The 16,841-nt window shown below is 42.1% G+C and overlaps 1 protein-coding gene across 1 annotated transcript in view; it reads right to left on the bottom strand.

The window, feature by feature from the left end:
• Nucleotides 1-5,306, bottom strand: part of SERINC5 (serine incorporator 5) — a 41,979-nt gene extending 36,673 nt beyond the window's left edge. The window contains 3 exon segments of the mRNA XM_021531127.2: nt 4,909-5,163; nt 5,165-5,225; nt 5,227-5,306. Coding sequence (XP_021386802.2) covers nt 4,909-5,163; nt 5,165-5,225; nt 5,227-5,306 — 396 coding nt within the window.
• Nucleotides 5,307-16,841: the final 11,535 nt, after the last annotated feature.

The raw sequence follows: 16,841 nt of genomic DNA, 5'->3' as shown, positions 1-16,841 counted from the left end.
AGCCACAGGTCAGACCTTCATCCCTGAATTAAAAATGTCTTTTACCTACAACTGCAAGTACTTCCATTGCAATGAAAGTTACAGCAATGGGAAAAACATATCCCGAAACACCCACACTCGCAAAAACTAAAATTAAACCAGCAGCAGAGTTTAGATATTTTGACAGAAAAACATTCCCTTGGCTTTAAAAGTGAAGGCCCTGCTCTTATACTGCCTTCACTCTACAGCTCTAGAGCTATGGGTATTTAAAGTGTTTCTTCAAGCCCACAATACAACCAACTCATGGGATGCAAGAGAAAAAGTCTAAGAAAACAGGGAGCAGTTGGAAATCAGGCAGAAATGAGAAAGATCATCCTCTCCCTCTTACGTGGAGTAACAGAGAAAGGATTCCAACCTAGAAATGCAATGTAAAATGATACAACACTTACAGGATCTCCCCATCTTTTGTTCACTTTTCCTTCCCATTTTGATCACTTTTGAATCCAGCAGTATATTTTATCCTGCTATGGCAGGCAGATGAAATTTCCAAGATAAGTTTTTAAAATTTCCTTGAAAATAGGAAAATTTTAGTGGAGAAAAGAATGATCTCCAACCCTAAGCAAGGAAAAGGCTGCAGTGCAACTTCGTATTTATTAGAAAGGGAATCAGTATGATATACCAATCTCAATGGACAAAGCTGGAGGAAATCAGGCTAATTCACTTATTCAGGAAACCATTTATTTAAAGCAACAACTCCACGTTTCTGCAAACAGGGAAAATAGCCCTTCACCAGGATTTTTTTTCTAACATATTGGAGTACACTGCAGTACCCTACACCTGACCTCAGACAGCTAGTTTCACCTTCTATCACAATTAATAACAGCAGTGGCAGAGGTATGGAAATACCTGCAGCTAAATGTTCAGGTCAAACACACTAAACAAACCCCTGTAACCTAGGAAGATCATCTGCAGAACAAGAGATGGCATTTTTGGGAGCACCACATGGAGTGAAGCCAGGAGCACCACCGGCACCATCTCTCAGCACGGCAGTAGATCACACTACACAGAGGTCCTGCAATGCTCCTGTGACCTCGGAGGACACAAATCTGGATGAAGATGACAGAACCACCCCTTTTGCACCATGTAATGAAAAGAGGACACCATGGGGGACAGGACTGCAAGCCCCCTTCCCGATCTGCAGGTGCAAACAGGCAGCAGCAGAGAGACAGGCAGTCCTGGAGTGCACAGAAATGTCTCTCCTTTCCCCAGAAGCTATGAGTCAATAGAAGTCAAAAGATGTGCCAAGGTCAACCTTAAAAATATAGCAGCACTGGTTTTACCCTCTTTTTTTTTTTTTTCCCTTAAAAAAAAAAAAAAATCAGACTTAGAATTCTGGGTAGAAAATAAAAACTTGATCTTCTAACTTGTGGCACATCTTTTGTGTACTACCCGATATGATATCTAAGTGCAGAACACTATTAAGGACATCTCTCAATATTTAAAAGACATACAGAAAGAGCTTCATAATCTTGAATAGCTACCAGTTCAAACTGGAAAATTAATCTTCTTGAATAACCCAGCTACAAGATACCATCCACCAAAAATGAATGTTAACAATCTAAATTACATTTATTTAACTCTGGAAAAAACATATTCATTGTAATAAAGATTTTCCGCAACAGCTGCTTTCTTTAACCATGATCTCAACTTTATTCTCTTGAGAATCACTAGTGAGGAAAAGCCAAATATAAGATCCTGTTTCCTGTCAATTTAAGCAGAGTTTTTATGTAATCAAAAGCATTGTGAAGGCCCAAGCCAAACTGTATTCTCACTGCATTCTAAAAATAGGTCTATCAACGAGACACAAGCAAAAGAAGAAACATTTAGCAAGTTTATTAGAGCTCAGAAATCTAAATATCACAACTGTCTTCAAAGCAAGGTTGTACACTGCCCAACAAAAAGAACAACTCCAGAAATTAAAGTTTAAAAATGGCCAAATTCCTTCAAAGAAAGTTTCCACAGTCTACTTGGCAAAGATGCAGGTCACACATTAATGTCCATTAAGATAATTTAAAATAATTTTGCAAATGCAAAATCAGCATAACCAAAACACACTGCAGTTTGGCAGCTTGCTGCTATATCCTGTAACAACAGGAATCTGGGCTGCAAAACCTGGATGCATTCATTCTGACAGGCACCATCAACTAGACATTTAGCATGGTTTGACTCAAAAAAGTACCAATCACTTATCATCTACTTCCCGGCAGGGATTTTTTTTAGAGTGAAAATTAATTGTCATGTTAACTAACAATAAAATTTTGGTAACAGCTGCAGACAAATGGCAATTACACACAAATAATTCCACTTAAATAGCTCAGAAAGGCAATACCAAAGTTCTCAGCTCTAGGAAAACAGATACACAGACAGGCATGCATAGAGTATCAACAAGGCAAAAATACTTACCACAAAAATATCCTCACGCTACAGGACATCAATCACATTAAACTACTATATTTTAGGAAAAAATCAGGGACCTTACATGGAAGTTGTTTTGTATCACTCTTGTAAAAGTTTTATCTTTCCTTGAGCACTTAATCTCTCTTTCTGGACATAATGTTAACGTCATCTTCAGGGAAACACTGAAGGAGGGGCCAAATTCCTTCTTGACTTTTCAGCTTGATTAACAGTACCCACAAAATGCCTGAGGAAGCTTGGATGAGACAGAATGAAAAACTTATATCCCAGCTAGTTTTTTTGTGTATTTATCACACAAGTTATACAAACATGCCCTCATCAAGGTTGAAATAACTGAAATAAAAAAGGCAAAGACCATGTTTTATTTTAAAAATGTGACACTGCATGCTATTGAAATGTGCTTCATGCTGTTTATTATCATAGTGTATAAAAACGTTATCCACACTATGTCTGCTGGTGTAACTCCAGCAATATGTCCTAATTAGCACAGGTAAGTCTGACATCAAAAGTAGTGCTTGAGCCAGCAGAATAAATCTCCCCAGAGATTTCTGGCAGTATGACTACATCCACATTAGGGCTGTCGCTTCATCTTCAACAACACTAAGTTCAGTTTATTTATAAATTCTAAAGTGACACATCGGTGTCAATGAAAGACATTACTATCAGGGATTGCCTGATAGTGAAACACATTATACACAGGGTAGGGACAGAGGCTTTAGGAATGTCTCAAAGGCTGGTCACACTAAAGCCATGCCATTCACCACCGAGCATCACAACAGTTTCATCCTCTTGGTAATTTAAGTTACTTCTGCAGGAGCTACACCAAAAAAAAAAAAAAAAAAAAAAAAGCACTGAGCCACTGTAGTAACAGCACCTTCTAACTGCACTCAGTTGAGCTGCTCCACACCTTGTTTCACAGGCTGCCAAAATGGTTAGGAAGCAGCAGTCAGGGAGGCCCCTGCATTAAGAAGTGTATTAGCAAATATAGTTACTGATGTCCCACAGGTCCACAGGACTGTGTGGGGAGCCTCAGAGCCTCAGAGGAGCTCTCAGAAGGCAAGCAAGAGTCCCACTAAAGATTTAAAGAACCACAGACAAAAGACCAAATCTACCCCAGGATTTCAAACTGCAGGAAAGATGCAACATTTTTCCCCAAGTGGTTCATAAAAGAGCAAGAGAATAATCAGATTCTAAGGGTGGGCAGAATGAGCAAAGGAAAAGAAATATCAATAGAATTAGGGCCATAAGGTACTTAAATATATAAAACAACAAGAATAAGCTCACTGGCTAGTTTGCTGTAGACAGAAGTAATAAATTGTTTCTATTGAAGAAACAGAGATTTATGAAAATAAATCACAAAATAAAGTGTGGGGAGAAGATGTCTAACATCACACCAGAGACTATTAGGAACAGAAGTCCTTCCCTTCAGTGGAACCAAGGAAAGGCTGGGAAAAGGGCCTCTGGAAAGGGCCTCATTACTGCCTATCTCCTCCAAGTCATGATCCTTCATCTATGGAATTGATTTAAGTAAGAAAACAAGTGCACCATGGTTAAGATGAGGAGTTCTCAATTCTCACCCCATGAATACTGAACAGTGTAGGTCCTGCACTGCCCTCCATCACCACTTACTCTCACCTCCTCTGCCATCACCTGAATATACCGAAACCTTCCACAAGCCGAATTTAAAGAAGTTTGTGAAAGGGTCTGAGGACTGATAGGCAGGGGCTATGAGATTAGCTAAATTCTTATTATGAATTCTTACACCATGTGGTGTCATCTCCCCACCACCTGCAGCCGTGGCTACCACCCAGCCGCCTCCTGCAGCAGCTGACGGGACCGGCTGCCCTTTGGGACCCGCTCCTGGCGGCGCAGGGCTCTGCGGAGGCCTCTCCATGCCCGCACGGCGCTGCCGGAGCGGAGCGGCTCCCGCTGTCCGCACGCACCCGGGGACAGCTGCGCCCAGCCCGAAACACCAGCGGGATCCACCCGGGGACCTGGCAGCAACACCACTCGCAGAGCTGCACAAGCACCCTGCCTCGCTGCGAGGGCTGCTTTTCCTCCACCACGCCGACGGCCCGGGGAGCCCGGCGGGGAGCCCGGCGGGGAGCCCGGCGGGGAGCCCGGCGGGGAGCCCGGCGGGGAGCCCGGCGGGGAGCCCGGCGGGGAGCCCGGCGGGGAGCCCGGCGGGGAGCCCGGCGGGGAGCCCGGCGGGGAGCCCGGCGGGGAGCCCGGCGGGGAGCCCGGCGGGGAGCCCGGCGGGGAGCCCGGCGGGGAGCCCGGCGAGCCGGACCGCAGCCCGCAGAGCCGCGGCCGCACGGACGGCCCCTGCCCTCCCCGGCCCCGCCGCCGCGGAGAGCGCCCATCGCCCCGGCTCCCCGCGACCCCGGAACCCTGCTGTCCCCCGCGGAAAGCCCGGGATGTCCGCCCCACACCTGCCGCGCTCCCCGGCCCTACCTGGCCGGCGCAGCGGGCGGACATGCTGGCGGCGCTGGCCGAGGCGGCTCCCCCGCTGCCCCCGCATGCGGGAGCGCGCAGGGCTGCGATGTGCTGGGATGGGCAGGGCGGGGCGGAGCGCACCGCCCCTGCCCCGCTGCCGGCCCGCCAGCCGGCTTCCGCTGTCGTCAGCCGCGTGTGCGCTGCGCTGCCGCGGTGCGCAGGGTGGGTCCGGCCGCAAGGACACTGCCGAGACCACCTGCCTGCTCATATACTCACTAAAACACCTGGTTTTGAGTCGCTGGGATTGAATGAATTGAGTCAATAGGGCATTTAAACGTGGGTGTGAAGAGGCCGGGCATCAAATTGAAGTTTAACGCGGCAGTGCACCGACCCCGGTGCAAGCTGCTGTGGCGCATCGCACGGCCGGCACCCACGCCCGTTCCTGCGTGGAAATCCATGTTTGTTCCAAGGACAGCTGCGAGACCGTGCTTTCCTAGCAGGAGCTGAGACCTTTTCTCGATGTTTCCAAAATACTTTCTGCAGCTTCAGTCGCTAAGAATCATGGGCAGTACTAGGCAGTAGCCAAGGATTTCTCAGCTTCCCGTGTGATGACAGGAACTGCAAAACCAAATTCGGATACGACAGGCGTCATCGTATCATATCAATGTGTCTTTACAAACACACTGCTTGTAGATAAGGCCAGAGATTGATAAGACAATAACGAGAGAACCCATTAACTTTAGAAAGCTTTGCTAATTGATGCAGACAGCTGCTCAGCCAAGGACGTGCTAAACTACTGAACTTTGTGAAGAAGAACAAAGACTTGATAGAGGGATGAATATTATCTTCTCTGCCTAGGGCAGACTTAAAACTAATTTTAATGATCATTTATGTTCTAAAGGAGGGCTACATATTAAGGAGATATGTTGTAGATTGTGAAAAACGCTTTTTAAAAATGTTAAAAGTTTATTAGTAATAAAATACTTATAAAAATAGTAATAAAATTAGAGTAATAAAATTTTGGACCATGAGGATTAGGACACTATGAGACAATAAAAAGCAAAGAATTACAGATGTCTGGATGTTTTTGGGCACTATGCTGCCAAAAACATGCCTTGTGAACAAAGGAATAAACCTCAAAAGAATAGACTGATGCATATTCATATATCTCATACATTATGCATAAATTCCTTGCAAATTAAGATTTTTTCTGGGTTTTGTCAACTTCTTCCCCTTAATCCTGGTGGTTCCATAAAGACAAAGAGAAGGTGGAAGACTGTCTTTTCTGATAAGGAGGCTGTAACTCGTTTTGTGTCCTGTCGCTGTTATCTCTGTGTGAAGAGTTTCTTGATTATCTTATCCCTTTCTTGAGCTAATAAAAAATAATCTTACATCACATAGTTTCTATTTTAACATTATGTTGTAACCTAAAACTGTATTTAACACACTACTTAAAAAGGATTAATACAGTATTATAAAATAACCCACCATAATACGTATAGTATTCAATTTAATATTTGTGAAGAGCCAGTCATTTAATCTGTATTTTTCACATAGATGGATGGGGAAATCTGTACTTTCACAGAACTCCTCTGTCTCCTTTGTGGTCACTAACCTGTAGCAACACGAATTTTCCACACAGATAGGAATTACTACTGCAAAGCTATGAAAAGTGGAAAATTAAGGACTCTGGAAAGACCCCGGTCTTGACTGCTTTGTGTCCTTCTTTATGTGTGTGTGTATGTATGTGTGTTTGTGCATGCTGTAATATTTAATATAACTATTTTAAACTCTATTTATAGTCCTAACTGCTCTTAGTTTATGAATTCAGTGCAACTAAAAGCTATTATCCTGAATAGGAGTATGTATGTGTAGATAATGTAGCAACACTTACCAAGGAAACTGGGATGGATTGCAGGATGTAAAACCCCTTCCTCTTTCCACACGTAAGCAAACAAACGGAGTTGATGCTTCAGGAAATGGATCATATGATGAATCAGCATTACATAATTTGGTGTTATACTAGGGACTGAAGAGACCAGTTACCATAGCAGTACAGTTAATAAAAACCAGATATGCACTTTATTTTTAATGGTGCTCCAAAAACTGCATATACTGCTGCATATACAGAGACTAGGTATTTACCACACTTACAAGATTAATTCTGTCAACCAGATGGTGATTAAACTGCAAAGGACACCAGTTTGTGGGCATCTGAGAGGACCCCAGCACAGTCCAGGCACTGATGTGGCCGATGTTTGTGCTTTGTAGCAGCAGCGTAAGTCCCAACATCAGGTGAGGACTCCTCAAGCCAGGACTGGGGCTGGAGACTCAGCACACCTTTGATTTGTAGCTCCTTTCCCCAGAAGCTGCAGAGATAGACTCAAGAATTGAGCAGCTCAGGAAAGCAGCATAACCAGCCAACGGGCAGTGGAAAACCACTGGTGTGTTTAATTTTGAAACAGAGTCAGTTTCCCAAGGAATGTGGTTAAGACATGGGAACACAAGGATCAGAGAATAGCAAAAACTCAGCAAAACTGCAATTGTCTTCTATTTCTGTTCCAGATTTCTTATACAATTGCAAGAAGCTGTCTTAGGCTTTGCTTAATTTCCACATCTGCAAAATCAACTCAGGACATGAAGGAGAATCTGAGCATGTCTGCAATAGCAACAAGCATTCACTGCATGGGGAGCACCATTAAATCACTGCTCTGTGCAGATCTGTTAATGTCAGCCAGTGCTGTTAATGAACAAACCCAGCCTCTGCACTGAAGAAAACAGCAAAGCTCTGTAATGGCTTTCCAATAAGTTAGAGCACCCTAGAGCTCTGGGATGTGTGCCTTGGCTTTTTCAGTAAAAATTCATCACCATAAAGGCTTGAACTTCCCTGCTGTGTTGCTGGCAAACTTTATGCAGACTAATAGCAAAGCAGTGTGCAAATATTACTACATGGAAAGAACTGTCACTCTCAAACTATCAGTGCATTTAGAATAAGGTTTATCTATCAAATACACATTCTAAAATCAGAGAAGGCTGATCTGATTTACTGGGCAGAAATTTCAACCAGTAATAATTCCTGCCTCAAAATCTTCCTTTTGGCAGGGGGCCTCTTTGAAGAGATGCTAATTCTGATTTAGGGCTTTCAAATGACAGAGAATTCACTACATCACTAGGGAAAGGCAAGATGCTTTGGTCTTGCTTTGTATGGGGAATTTTATGCACACGGACTTTCAGAGTTCTAGTAAGTCAGGAAGAAGGGAGGCATGGAGTGTCCCCACAGGACAAAAGACAGGCAAGGAATACCCAAGAACTGATTTAAAACTCTGATCTCTATTTAGGGGCCGGGGATCCAAGAAGGAAGGAAAGCACTGGATTAGAAGTAGTAACCATGGGGCAATTCTCAGGAAAACCCCTGGTTAAAAGCCAGTTGTGCCCTGGGAGCTGTGATAAATGGATGTGACTCATGCTGAATAAGTTGTAATTATATCGATAATTTGGGAAAATAATTGGAAAAGTATATGTGATTAGTGTTATGAAGCAGATGAGTTTATTCAAGAAACCATGTGGGAAGCAGAATGCAGGAGTTGGATTCGGCCTTGGGAATGGAGGAAGTTAGGAACTGACTCCCAAACCAAAACTAGCATCAACTGAAATTAAAAGACAACTCCCAGAGCAGGATTGATCTTGCATATTAATAAAATTTGGACTATTCCAGATAGGGAACCTAATATAGTGATCTTATGTATGAAATAATAAGGCTCAATTGGAGCATAATGCTTAGTTATATGACATCAAGCTCAGTGTGAATGTGCAACCTGCCAGGTCATTCAGCGAGGAAGATGGCAAGCCTTCCTCTGGCAAGACCACCAAAGAGCCAGTAAGACCCCTTAACAACAAGAGGCACATGTGCTGAGCAGTTTAGTGACATAGATGTCAATAATTGAAAATGGGAGGAAATTTACGGGAACTATTGATGATTATGTATTAGTATACAATATAAAAGTTGTGCTTGGATTCTTTTGCACTTTGTACAGGAGGCAGGGTGGGAAGCCCTCCCTGTACAGTGGTTGGTTTTGCTTATGCTTTATCTGAGCCACTGCCAAATAACTCTTTGTAACTACTTAATTATATTTTATTGTATTATTCTTTTAGACCTCAATTAAAAATTAGTGATCAATTTTAATCTTGTGGTTTATGAAATTGGACATATGGGACCCCATTTATAACACAGCAAACAATTCTCCTCACCAGAATGTGCACAGGCAGAGCAGCAGAACCTGAAACCCTTGAAGCATGTCACTTTTAGGTGGCCCACAAGATAGCCAACCCATTTTTAGACATACTGGTGACCTCCCACACATCAGCTTTGCTCAGGTCACTGGGACAGGTGTTACTACCCTCAGATGCCAACCACTTGCACTTTCACCAGCATTTGTTGCAGCTTTACACATATCCGCTTTACTTTTGCCCCACTCATTGCTACATGGGCTGTTGTTACAGAAGCAGAGGTTCTCACCATATTCCTTCACTGTAAGAAGAATGCACTGCCTCTGCAGAGAACTCAAAAGACGTTTGTGGTGAAGCAGAAAGCTTTTTGGCATAGCACAGGGAAATCATAACTTACCAGGAACGCTCAAAGACTCTGCATCCTCAGTATGAACCAGCTCAGTGTATTTAGGATAAGGACATTAGGAATTGCATTGTTCTCATCTTCTGAAAGAAGGCTACAACTCAGAATGATGCTTTCAATGTTATGTATTTTCAGTTTTTCTCAGTAATTAAACAGTTTTAGTTTGTGTCAATTGGCAAAATGAAGAGCACAAAATGTTTACATCCAATGAGAAGAAGAAATACACCACTTGGCTGTTTTTCAGGTGAAATTAAATATGGCATTTTTTTTCCAAATGTGTATGCAAGCAGAAAGAAAACAAAACCATATTGTTACATGTTGTGGTGGTGACTTCTGTAAATTTAGAGTTTGGATGCCTGTTAAAACAAAAAAGGCTTAAAATTGCTTTTTGAGAAAATGTGTATTTTGCTTGAGCCTAGTAGTTAAGAAACCAGACAAAAACATGGTTATGGGAAGGAAAAGAAATGTCTGTGTGTTGTGGTTTGTGTTTTATGTTGATTTTATTAAGTTGATTGTTAATGGTCTGTTCTGTTATCCCCCATGTCTTCCCCTAGTTGGTTTCTCCCGAAGTTGTGCCCTCCCTTCCAGCTGTCCCTCAAGGTGTCCCCTCCCCTTGTTCCAGACTCTTCCCTGCCTGTCAAGGCAAACCTGTCCCTTGTTCTAGAACATTCCCTGCCGTTCATTCCCCAGGCCAATCCCCAACCAAGACCTCTCTCCTCCCCCTATCCTGATTAGTTGTTACCCCAAAACTCCACCTCTGGTATTTCCCTGTCGGTACTCATTTTGTGTACAGCCCATTTTGCTATGCTTTAAAATCCCATGGACAGAGGTGCTCAGGGACATTCCTTGTCCTGGTCCCTCTGATCTTGTTGAAGTGCATTGGTACTTCACAGCCTGAGAGACTCCTCTTTCTGCTTTGCCTAGTCCGTCCCCACTGCTTAGGAGCACTGCTTCTCTGTTTAGAGCTTTGATAGCCCTAAAGTTCTGCCTGGGCTCCACCCCATCCAGGGCAGTTCCCCACTTCTCAGTCACCACGCTGGAATAACAGAGAGCAAGCCTGGGCTCGGGTGTGTGGTGGCATCTACATATGTGCACAGGTTCTGGGAACCACAACAGAGTTCTGATCCAGCCAATGACATTACTTGCTTGCTACAGTTATTTCCTGTGGAAAAGATACTCCAGTATAGGGAAGCACTGTGCACAGGTGTGATCAGACAGTAGAAGCACCGTACTTAACCACCTGTAGTTTTACATGTGTGTCATTGCAAGACCATCTATGTCATGCAGTCTAGGTGGCTAAAGACCATAATAAAGTCACAGCTTTCTCTATTTGTTCCTAAGTGTGCACCAGGATCTGGATTATGGACCACATCTCACATTCTTGTAGGTAGCCAAGGGTTTCCACTGGCCAGCATACCCTAGGAATCATGCTAGGAGCAGCTGGAACAGCATAGTATGCCCAAGCTGTGGGCCTGAAAAGAAGAAAGTTGGATTATCCCAGCCCTTTTTAGTGCTGTGGATGATCACCCTTATGACTGTGTGTGGAGGCTGGGCAGGCACAGCAGGCAAACACCACAGCAACCCAAGGATCTGCCAGTGCAAGGCAAGAGCATCCTGCAACTATAAATCACTGAGAGGGAGTGATCAGAGACTATGTCCCAGATGCAAGACAAAATGTATTCCATTTGCCATCTGTATGGCAGTTGTCTTCTGTTAAGACACTAAATGATATTCAAAAACTGATGGGTATCAGTTTTCCTTATCTCTTTCACAAACAATTCTCCCTCCAGGAGACATCTACTGATAATGGGCTACTGAATGTCACTGCCTGACTGTTAAGAACTGCAACACCCCATTGTGAGATGCTCTGCCCAGAGGGAGGAGCCAAGCATTCCTAACTGGATATAATCTGGGTTTTTGGGACACCAGACTCAACCTTTCCACTGGTTCCCAAAAGGAAAAGCTGGGTCTTTCGACTGGACCTTCAGAGGAAGACTACACCCTTCTAAAGGATCACTGCTCTGACAGAATCACATCTGCCGCTGAATGTATTTTCTTTCTTTCCCCTTTTTCTAATAAATTGTATTTCTGACTTGAAGGCTCTCACTGGTTTTGCTTTCAAACCAGAACAGACAATCAGTGCATGTGGGGCCTGACACACAAATGTAACTGCCCCTTTCAGAACAATGGGTTGGTCATAATGCTAAATGGTGGTATCTTCCTCTGTGTCTTTATTAGTGTTTTGTGATTCACACAAAGTATTTTCTGGCTGGTAGCAGTTATTGATTTCTAAAAAATTATCCACGCATTTAAGTATTCAAATTTGTTAGATTCTGATCAAATGAAACTTGCTGGACTTGAAAGAAAGTACTGCATAGCATTTGAAGAGTTTAGTTTTTAAAAAAACAACAAGGCTTGTATTTCCAGGCAAAATTTATTTTAAAACCTTGGTTTTTTGAGAATGATAGCTTAATAAACTGGTTGCTTAATTGTTTTTCCACTCCAGTGTTAATTTAGAATGGATTAAGGTCTGCATTGTCTATTAAGGAAATGCATCAATTACACCTTTCTGAGGAAGATAATTTTTGTAAGGGAAACACAGAAGTGTGGCATTACAGAGGTTCACAGTGAACTCCCCAGTGCTGCATTTGCATGCTCTTCATTGCCCCTTTTTAGCACAATGCCATGAAATGCCACTTACAAATGTTAATCTTCCTAAGCCCCCTGCCACTGGATGCAGTACATCACTTGCTATTCAGAATTTCATTACATGACATCTCAGATTTTCAATCATAACTAATATCTTTACCTTAGAAACTAGTGACATGGCTGTTTAACTTAGGTGATGCTGAGGAAACAGTGTGCTGCAGGAGACTGCAGTGTACCCCAGCATATTTCACATTTCAGACACTTAGGTAACCAGGCAGCAGCAGGGAGTCTGGTGATGACTGGGAGGCACTAACTCTTACTGGACTTGATGAGTGATAGACGAAGAAGGGAAGACTGATTTGAATTGCCAGATAAGGTTAATATAAAGGGTCTTATTAAAGCAGCAGGAAAAACTGAGCTGATCATAAATCAGAAATTCAGCTCCTGCAATTAAGTCTAACAGACTAAAATCACTTTCTGCTATCATATATAAAGATGAAAACATGGTTGCACTTCCTGGATTGTTGACTACTTCGGGATGCTGATGTGGGAACACCAAAGGAACTTCCTGAACCTACAGGTAAATTTTGAGTAGCAAGAAAAGGACAGTTTTACATTTGTCAACTCAGTAGCAGACTTCTTCAGGACTGGCATACTGCAATAACTATTAATTATCTGTTAATTTTGACAGTGAATCTTTCTTAAAAAAAAAAAAAAAATCACAGATGACAAGTCCATGCAGGACAGCGTAAGTATTCTTTGAGAGTACCTGCCTACCACCTTGGCCCAAAGTGGAGATTTCCCCAAATCAAAGCACATAGCTTTGACACATACCTGTTGTGTAAATGGGCTTAGTGTAACTATCACTGCCAAAGAACAGATCTTACGTGGTAGGCAATAAACTACACAGCAGAAATGCATTCTGATTAAGAGTAAAGTGCCTGATCTCCTTCTTCATCTCTGCAGATCATTCTGCTCATATCACAGTATTCATTTACTATGAAGCTTTCTGGACACAATTTGAGCTGGCAGAACAAGAATAAATAGTTAAAATGCTAATGGCCTCTGTCCTGTCCACACAGCAATACCCTCAAAAAATCCTTGTGCATGACCTGCAGCCCTTAGATTTGATACTTTGGAAGGACAGAACCCTTCCCTGCAGCCTGTCCATTTATTTGAAATTAGTTTTAAAAGAAATAAGTAGAAATTTTCTGAATAAGTGCTAGCAAAGAAAAAAAAATATTGGAAACACTAGAATGGAACACAAAAATGATGAGTCTAGTTCACGTAGCATCAAAGCCCTACTTAGGAATATCTGAAAATGAGAAATTCACGTTATGTGATGAAAAAAGTTTTGCCAAATAGATTTCTCTCACTAGCAAGACCAGAGCTGCTTCAGGAATCTTCCTGGTAGTGGTGGGCTACAGGAGAAGTCAGTCTAATTCCCAGAAGGTCTTCTGCAAGATTACAATCAACAGAAGGTTTTCCTAGGCAGTGCTGTTTTGGAGCCAAAAGAGACTGCAGCTGTGATGTCTTTTGCAGAGCCACTCAAGACTACACGGTACCAGCAAGGTTTATGTCAAAATACAGCCTGCCAAAAGTGTTCAAATCACTCCATTTAGTTACCTGAGAAGTTTTTCTGTCTCAACTTGATAAACCATATGCAGACCAGTGGTTTATCCTGTAATTTTATTACAGGCTTGTGGAGAGAGTATCTTAACTCAGAGACAAAACTGATGTATCCAAGTAGAAAATGCAAGGGGGAGAAAAGGGATTAAAAGAAAAACAGGCCCAACGATAGCCTCTTTTGTAATGACCCCTTCCTTCTCTTGCAGTATTAAAAGGCTGCAGGTGAAACTGCTCTGTAAAAGAACCATTACACTGGAGCATAAACACTTGTGCACCAGAAGAAATGGCTCAATGAGCAGTGCACAGGCAGTAAGACAAGAGAACAAGAACAATAACAAGAGCCAAGAATGACTGGTAAAAAGAAAGAATTGGCAGTGCTGCCTGGAGCACATCAAGGCCACACCATGTATAGAAAAATACCAAAAATGCAAAACAGTAACTGTATGTAACAATTCAACTCTGAAGTTTCTTTGCCAAAACAAGAAGGCTTCTTTGATCAGCATTGGCATTGATCAAGAATTACGGAGACAGAGAAGGATGGGATAGTTAGCAGTCCTTGTTCTCCATAGCACCACAAGTAATCCTGGCATCTACAAGAAAAGGAAATCTGTTGTGTTTAAAACAGAGAGCACCTTTCTGTATGGTGTGCTCATACAGTGTATTTTGCTACATTTATCGTGGCAATAAAGTGGAAGAAGAAAAAACATTCTTGTTCAATTTAAACAATATCAGTACAATGCATAGAAATCACTCAAATTCCATCAAGTCTCGAGGTAAAAGCCATCACCTTTGCAGAGAGGAAGAAACAGCAGTAACTCATAATAAAAAGACAGAAGAAATGTCTCAAGGCATTTACATTATGTTCCTGTTTGCTCAGGGGTACAACTGAGTTTTATGTAAGCATGCATGTTGCATGCTCCAGACAAACCATGCTTGATTGTTGTGGTTCTGAACACAAGCTAAACAGATTGCAGCAGCTGCATATCCAGTGAGTTAGTGTGATTAGAGACAAACTGTCAATGCTGAAGCATGATTAACATGATATAAAGCTTACAAACTAATCAAGTCACAAATTAAACAGTATTTAGATGACTAATTCTCTGACTGCATATTATATTCACCATAAGTCCCAAATATTTCTTCCAGAGTTCTGACCAGTCACAAAAGTCAAATCAAACCAACTAAAAGCCTGAAATTAAGAAAAAAAAATGTTGTGCTGATCCTTTCTCTAATGTTACCTTACTCTGTGATGCACGTACATTTTATCTGTGCACACCATCACTAAGAGCAAGGCAGTTTTAGTCCCTGACACAGGTAGCTTCACTCAGCTCCATTCAATGGAAACAATTCAGCTGAACTCAACTGAAAACAAGACTTACTCATAGTAAGTTCTATACCTGTTCCATGGTATAGAACAGGACCCAAATGTACATACAGAGCACAGTTGAAATTGCTGCACGGGATGTGGAGGGAAACAGCTCCTGAACTTGTATTATATAAAAAATAGCACTTTGTGAGCATCTGTTGTGGCATACATGCATTAAAGACAATAGTCTTGGTCACAAAATATCCTCTCACTTAGTTTTGCCAATTGATGAGGCAATTTAAAGAATACCAATACCAATGGAAAGAATGGTCTTATTTTACTATGAGTATTAAGGCAGCACAAAAGTAAAATGATGCATTCAATAAAACAATAAGCGTACTATTTGCTCAGCTTTAGCAACATAGAAAAATAAGCAAGACAATGCACCTCATCACTCCTACACAAGAGAAAGGACAGTGATTTAGAAAGATAAAACACCAATTGTCTAAATACTTTACCATCATCCAGAGTAAGAAATTGCTGGGGAACCCCATTTTGCAGTGAGGACCTGAAGAACCCTTCCTAGCAATTGGTAAAATTCTACTTTGTGCATCCACTCCTAAATGAGGTCTCCAAATTCACCCTGAAAGAGGATCCAGCCAAATCAGCCTAAATAGGCCCAAATCAACAAGTTAAAGTAACTTGATTTTTAGTGCAGAAGAAACTACATACTGATGGTCTACTTCCCTCCCAACTGGGGGCAGAGCATGGCCTGAGGCCAGGTCTTGACTGGGAGGGTTTTTCCTAAAATACCCTACAAACAAGCCTCTATTAATGCCTGGTGGGAAAGTTCCTTAAAATGATACATATATTGCAGAGAACTGGACAAGATGTGAAAATTTCTAAAGCAGCCAGTTTGGTGATAAACAGCTAGCATAAGCATCTCAGTGTTTTGTTTTTAGCTAAACAATACCAGTTAGTCATAGGATTCATCTCATAAGTCAGCTCTGGCTGAGGCCTGCTGCACAGGCCTCAGCATCTCACACTTCAAGCCCACTCTTACAGAGTACAGTAACCATCTAATTTGGTACATACTCTACAACTTTTGCCAGTAGGAGCTTGGAGGCTTGCTACTTGTTCTAGTGGAAAAGTTTCCTTCAGGGAAGGGTATAGTCTAGACAGATACAACTGTTTTACAGCAAGGAAGTGATGTTTCTTTCCCAAAGCAGAACTGACAGAATACTTAAGCTTGTCACTGTTATGCAAACCTTATCTGTCTGTAGGGATACTGCATTTTTCAGTGACTTACCTGTTTTAGGGGCTAAAGGTTTCCAGGCTTTTAGAACCAGTTAGAAAGAGGTGCTAGATAAGTAAATGCAAATAAGTTTACAATACTCCTAAATCCTTCTTCCCTGTTCTGATTAACATCTTTAAACCTGTGCCAGTAAGAAGCAGGACTGTAGTTACCTTAATCCTCTAGCCTGCAATGAAGAGGATGATGTTTAATTAAACAGAAAATAAAAACTTGTACAACTAATGTTGATGGATAAACTTTTCTCTACACTCTCAATTAGATCCTAGGAAACCTGCTTACTTATCAACTGCCAAAAACCATTAGAGAACACAGTAGGCTACTGGGAAAATACCAACTCTTCTTTACAAGGCCTAATATATAGCAGCAAAATGAAGGAACACATGAGCAAGATGATGGTTGCTGTTCCTCTCCAAGCCTCAAAG

The sequence above is a fragment of the Lonchura striata genome, chromosome Z, assembly GCF_046129695.1.
Source record: "Lonchura striata isolate bLonStr1 chromosome Z, bLonStr1.mat, whole genome shotgun sequence".
NCBI lineage: Eukaryota > Metazoa > Chordata > Aves > Passeriformes > Estrildidae > Lonchura > Lonchura striata.
The sequence above is the reverse complement of the archived record's forward strand: the minus strand, read 5'-3'. Positions and strand labels throughout refer to the sequence as shown.